Source organism: Lathyrus oleraceus, chromosome 5 (genome assembly GCF_024323335.1).
Source record: "Lathyrus oleraceus cultivar Zhongwan6 chromosome 5, CAAS_Psat_ZW6_1.0, whole genome shotgun sequence".
Taxonomy (NCBI): Eukaryota; Viridiplantae; Streptophyta; class Magnoliopsida; order Fabales; family Fabaceae; genus Lathyrus; species Lathyrus oleraceus.
The window spans coordinates 68654925-68661789 of record NC_066583.1 but is presented as its reverse complement, the minus strand read 5'-3'; the positions used below and the strand labels follow the sequence as shown (position 1 = coordinate 68661789).

Below are 6865 nucleotides of genomic sequence, written 5' to 3'. Positions count from 1 at the left end.
TCCTTCACTTGTCTGGTGACGTCAGAGTCATCATTGCTTTTTCCTACCCACTGCCCAAGGGAGACACGTGTCCCACTAACTCGTCCACCATTAATGTTGATTTAAAACGTCTTCCAAGCAGGCCTATAAAACCCAATTACTTACCCATTTCACAACTTTCTCACGCTCTCTGAATTTCTAAGCATTCAAACTCTCATTTCTTCAAATATTTTCTAATTGAACCCATATTTTTTTTCTCAAACCCTAACAATGGACGCTTTAAACAAAGCTCTTAAGGAAACAGGAGTCTCTTTCAAAACCACCGCCAACAGGTCTAAAGCTCCAAAAAAGATCTCTGAACTTCCTCCATTCGCTACGCTACCTACTCCACTCGCAGTTAGCAACCGTCAATACATGCCAGAGCCTCAGACAGAAGAACATCGTAAGATTTATGCTTCTCAAGTACTCATTCTTGTTTTTGTCTCTGATAAAACTCATGCATTATCTGGGTCTCTAGTTGAGTTAGACGTTGATACCAACAAACTTAGAGAATTTTTTCTTTCTTACCACAAATGCAAACCCATAGGGCAGGCTAGAAACCCTAGGACTACCTCCATCGAAAACACTCAGGCTGGGGATACTATAGATTTGAGGTTTATGAACAATGGTTTTAGAGCCTTCCACCTCACCCTAACTTTTAAAGATCCCACTGATTACTTAAATTGGTTAACCAAGGTAGAGAAACAGAAAGCCCAGGCTTGGAAAGATATAAGGATATATGACCTTATTATGCTGTCGAAACTGGATTTAGATTACAGCACCCCTATGTTAATTTCTTCGCTATACTTCTGGGACAGCACACATTATACCTTTCATCTTCCTTGCGGAATCGTCGCACCAACTCTCTTCGACATTGCCGCTATCACAGGACTGAAACCCACTGGACATACATATGATCCTGATATCGATTCTATGGATACTATTGCCTTCTCAACCACCAGAGCAACGTATTCAACACACATAGAACACTACCATGATAAAGATACTGAAGATGTCTCCGACGTGGAGCACATAGCTTTTTTGGCTTTGTGGCTATCACACTCCGTCTTCTGCTCAAAATCCCTATAAGTGGCCAAAAAATAACTTACCCTGGCCAACCAAATCCACGCGGGGCACGATATTTTCCTAAGTGAGATGATTCTGGAAAGCCTATACGAATCATTAAGCGATGGAGTGGCTCAACTGAAGAATCTGGGGGACAAAGGGAACCTTCTGTTGTCTGGCCCCTTTTGGTTATTACAACTTTGGCTAAATGCCACCTTCGAGGCCAGCCTGCCGAACAAGGGCCTCGTCGACGAGGATGCTGAGGGAATCTGGAATAGAAAGGTCGAAGGCCCAAGATTAGCTCAACTAACCCCTAGGGACGAAGGACAAGCTCTTCAACCAACTTTCATGAGTTATATCATGATTTTTGCTAAGCGTCATACCTTTACTTCGAGCATGGCTCCATTCGCCTTCAGGAGAATTGGCCCTAAGTGGTTTACTAGGACCTTTCCCTCTCCATCTAAGAAACAGGAGACAAAATCTTTGCTAATTTGGGAAGCCTTCTTGACTCCAAGGATTCTAACTCTTCGATTCAACCCTTCGAAGGTCCAAGTTACGCTGATAACTTACCAACCCAACCTTGTTGCTCGATAATTTGGGTTGGTTCAGGTCCTCCCGAAGTTCCTGTATGACAAGAAGAGTAATCTCCTTCTTCATAATGCAGTCCATACTGAAGCCATTGCTCTCAAACAAATAGCCAGGTATACTGGCAGAACCCGGCTAACTCCATTCAACTTCGAGCCCATCTTCCTTTGCAGTCGAGAATTTGGGAAGTGTTGGGCTAAGTATTACGTCAAATAATTATGCGACGTCACTTCCTTTATTCAACTGTTTGACAAAGCTTTTCTTCTTGTGCAGGAAAAGACCAGGAAAGGTACTTATACACTTATAAAATAAATTCAAGATTTTCAAACCTATTTTGAAACTGCCTATCGACCTGATGATCTTAGTCGAACCATCCGCGAAGCAGCTGTTACGCTTAAAGAGAAATTTTCAAAGAAAATAGAAACCTTAAAGATTCCCTCATACGTTCCTCACGAGAAATACTATGAAATGGCTCTTGAAATATTTCCCCCAAAGTTTCCTCCACTGCCAAATGCTGACTTCGGAGTGGCTCTTGCCCCCCATTTCCATATTGGTTTATTTGTGGAGACTCTATTAAAATACTCCAACAACAATCTCAGAAAAAGGCTCAGCGGGTGGTTGCGACTAAGCATACCTTAGGCAATTTCAAGGGGCATCTTCATATAGGGATCGAAGATGTCCGAATCGGATCGGACATATATGAAGATGTGACATAAGAGGTTTCCCTCGAAGTACATTCCCTTTTACAGGTTATTTGCTTTCAGCTAACACTGATCTTTTTATATTGTTCTTGTTTCGCTATTAAGACCCCCCCCCAAGAAACACACCAGCAAAAGACCCATCGAGTCGAAGACCGAAGGAGGCATCAAGCCTGTAAAGGTACCCCTTTTTCCTTGTTCTTTCGTCCGTGTTATACATTGATGATATTAATATTTCTTTCTTGGCTCAGGCTGCTCGAAAACTTCTGGTGAGTCCCTTAAGAATCCAAAAGCATGTCGCTGCCCCCATCATCGTAGAATCTGATGAAGATGACTTGTCGCCTGTTCTCGACCTCACTTCTAGGAAAAGGATGTCACAGCCGAAGGCCACTGATTCTTCGGACCAACCACTGGTCAAACTTCCACGAAAAAGGCATGTTGCACTTATTATCCAAGAACCCACTCCTGAGGAAATGGAAAAAGTAGCAGCGGCCCAAAGTGAGAGCGATAACTCTAGCCCTGGGGCCGAAGGTGATAAGGTACAACACACTTCTCCTTACTTTATTTAACTTGTTTGCCTATTTTAGCCATTTATTCCTTCTGGTCGTATTTATTTTAGGGTGGCGCGAGCACTGTCATTCTACCCAAGAAAACGACTTTCTCCATGCCTGTCTCCGCGCCTGATGTTTTGAATAGCGTTGGTGAACCTACTTATCGACCATCCTCTCAAAAGGGGTCTATAAGTGAGATTAATCAACCTCCACCTAGTGACCTCGACTCTTCACCACCAAAAACTGCTACTCAACATTCTCATACCAGTGACTCTAGTCATGAAACCGATTCGAGTGAAGAAGATGGAGCCAAAGGTGATCCAGACCCTATGGTTAAGGATGAGCTAGTTGAAGACGAGGAAACCCCTAGGGATGATTTACATACAGCTGAAGGACCGAATGATCCCCAGGGAGAAGGATGGGGCGTCGAAGACATGGTTGTAGAGGATGCAGATGAAGGAAATCTCGCCATTAACCCCGATAGTGTTGAAGGCCTAAAAGAGGGAAAGGCTAATGCAGGAGAAGAGCATGCTCGAACTCAAACCCCTATTATGGATGACAATCTGATGGTTGGAGTTTCGTCGAGTAGCATCGGGGCCCTTTCTATAGAAAAATTGGCTATCTTGAAGCGAAGTCAGCCACTTGAGTATTTGAAGGCTATGCTAAATTGCAGGGAGAGTTCTTCTGACCAAAGCCATAGTGCTTCAGTGTCTGAAGATTAACCTTCGAGCACCCCTGTGGGAGAAGTCCTTTCTAAGATCAAAGACGAAGTCTTCAAGGGTGACTTGTTTCTGTTGCTGCTGGCTGATCCTTCTGCCCCTTTGACTCTAAAAGCTCTTCTCAGCCAAGTTGACCTACTAGAGGCTTCCCTCGAAGTGGCAAACGTTATTTTGGAGATAGGAACTATGATCGAACAAGCTGTTGCAAATCATAAGTTGCTACCTCAACTTACAGGGGAAATAGAGAAAAGGTTTGGTTCTGAGGCTGCTGCCTAGGATCCTGCTACCGAATCCACCAATAGGCCAATGCGATTGGAACAGACCAAACAGAAGAATAAGGAAAAGGTCGACATCACAATCGCAACATCGCTTCTTGGAGGCAACAAATAGAAGAACTTCAGGCGAAGATCTCTGATGCCGAAAAAGACAAACATCAACTATTACAGTTTACGAAGCTTCGATGGCTCAGGAGCTATCATTTGGCATGGAATTTGTCGAAAAGGCTCGACAACTTGAGTCGGACGTTAAACTCCTGCGATTGAAGAGATCTTTGTGCGAAAAACGGCCGGAGCTCCTAAAGACCAAGTATCTTCAGATCAAGGTTAACCTTCCCTTTTAGTGCTGTTTTAATTTATCTGGCGATGTAATAGAATTTCTCTTTGTAATGAATATTGGTATTCTGGGCATATGACTTCAATATCACCATTTTGGCATTCCTACCATATTGGCTTTGTTTTATTTATGTGATCATTCGTCTCTTATTTTTACTTCTTGGATTGTCGGTTTATATTTTTTCAAATATTTCCCGTTTACTCTTAGAATCCTTTTATCTTCACTAAGCTCTTCAATATCATAGGCACCATTAGAGAATATCTGTAAAATTTGGAAAGGGCCTTCCCATTTTGGGGACCATTTCCCCAAGGCTATATCTTTTCGATCCATTGGAAGGATCACTTTCCAGACCAAGTCTTCGGGTGCAAAACTTTTAACTTTCACTTTCTTATTATAAGAGACTTCTATCCTCTTCTTTTGTCGCCTTAGCAATTCTAAGGCATTTAACTTTTCCTCATCCAAATCAACCAATTCATCCAACATCATGCTCCAATATGATTCTGTTGGGAGTTCATGTTGCCTTTGAATCCTTAGGGACTGTAGGTGAATTTCTACTGGTAAAACAACATCAAGGCAAAAAGTTAGGCGAAAGGGGGTTGACTTAGTAGCCTCTTTAGGGGACTTATGACATGCCCACAAAATTTGGTCCAGAGTTTTGTGCCGATTCCTAGGCTTCTTCCCTACATGCTTTTTAATCAAACCAATGATCACCTTATTAGAAACCTCAATTTGTCCATCGGCTTGAGCATAATAGGGTGTTGATGTTAATAATTTGAAGCCTATTTCTTTGGCAAATTCGTGCATTTTTCGACCGGTAAATACTGATCCTTGATCCATTGTGATTGTCTATGGAATTCCGAACCTATAAATAATATGTTTTTGGATAAATTTGATCACATCCTCTTGGTTCACATTTGGTAAGGGTATGGCTTCAATCCACTTTGTAAAATAATCAACTCCTACCAATATATATCTTTGACTTTTAGATGATGGAGGTCGAATTTCTCCAATCAAATCTAAAGCCCAACCCCTAAATGGGCAAGATTTGATGATAGAATGTAATTCCCTTGCAGGGGCATGTTGTATGCCCACATGCACCTGACATTCTTGGCAACCCTTCTTGAATTCAATACAGTCTTTCAACATGGTAGGCCAATACATCCCTTGATGGAATAAGATCCATTTCATCTTATGACCAACTTGGTGTGCCTCAGACGCTCCACTATGCACATTCGAAAGGGTAAAGTATGCCTCTGACTCACTAAGGCATTTAAGCAGAATTCGCTCAGGAGATTTCTTAAACAACTCTGAACCCAAAAGAACGTAACTTAATGCTCGATACCTGGTTTTTCGATCAGTATGTGTTGTGGGATTCCGCAGGTATACCACTATTGGCTTTCTCCAGTCTCCATCCGTCAAACTGTCTAATACCAATATTTTGAAATTTCCTTCATCAGCATATCCTAGCTTCGTCTTTTCTAAATCTAAAGGAATTAATCTGGTCGCCACGACCTTTCCCCTGACTTCAATGACTTTGTGCAACTTTTCCTTCGAAATTTTGTACCCGGATGCAATTTGAGCTAAATCATTAGCTACCATGTTTTCTATTCGTGGTATATGTCGAATATAAACCATTTCGAACTTTTTTAAAAATCGAATGGCGATTATGAAATACAAGATCAAATTCTCCTTAACACATCTATATTCTTTGGTGATTTATTTTATGACTAACTCCGAGTCTCCCATCATCTCAACTCGAGTTGCCCCCAATTCCAATAACATTTCAAGTCCTGCTATGAGGGCTTCGTATTCAGCCTCATTGTACTGGAATTTTTTTGGAATTTTATTAGGAGAAACAATTACGATTCCGACACCTGTGCCATTTTTATGACTAGATCTGTCGAAGTACAACTTCCACGGCCCTAATTCAACGTAGTTCAACGTGTTGGTGTCAATGGAGTGATCGACTATGAAGTCCGCTACCACTTGTCCTTTAACAGCTTTTAATGGCATGTATGTTAAAGAAAACTCTGTTAATGCTAATGTCCATTTCCCAATTCGACTATGCAAAATTGGTTTGGATAACATATGTTTAATAATATCATAATGAGATGAAACATACACGTCAACAGGTTAGATATAATGCTTCAATTTTGTACAGGAGAAATATAAGCATAAACATAATTTTTCTATCATGTTATACCTAGTTTCTGCATCGTTTAAAGCCCTACTGAGGTAGTAAATGGCTCTTTAGACACCATTATCATCCTCCTGTGCTAACGTGCTCCCTAAGGTTTTGTCAGATGCAGATATATACAATCTCGTACTTTTATTTCTGCAAGGTGGTGTTAAGATTGGTGGATGGATCAAGTACGCTTTAATCTTATTGAACGCTTCTTGTTGAGCCTGCCCCCATTTGAACACTCCCTTATTGAGTCGAAGCAAAGGCGAGAATGCTTGCATTTTTCCAATAAGGTTTAAGATGAATCTCCTTAAGAAGTTGATCTTGCCCAACAGCGACTGCAAACCTTTCTGCGTTGATGGCGCTTCCGCTTCCATGATGGCTTTGGTCTTATTCTGTTTTATTTCGATCCCCTTTTTATGGACCACGAAACCT

The 6865-nt window shown here is 41.5% G+C and overlaps 1 protein-coding gene across 1 annotated transcript; it reads right to left on the bottom strand.

The window, feature by feature from the left end:
- Nucleotides 1-4383: 4383 nt before the first annotated feature.
- LOC127078786 (uncharacterized) lies at nucleotides 4384-5085 on the bottom strand. The gene has a single exon (XM_051019215.1). It carries the CDS (start codon nucleotides 5083-5085, stop codon nucleotides 4384-4386), a length of 702 nt encoding a protein of 233 aa, XP_050875172.1.
- Between the last annotated feature and the right edge of the window lie 1780 nt (nucleotides 5086-6865).

What these genes read in the sequence shown, in the direction of transcription:
- LOC127078786 (XM_051019215.1), bottom strand. Translation starts at nt 5,085, where the DNA reads ATGGATCAAGGATCAGTATTTACCGGTCGAAAAATGCACGAATTTGCC.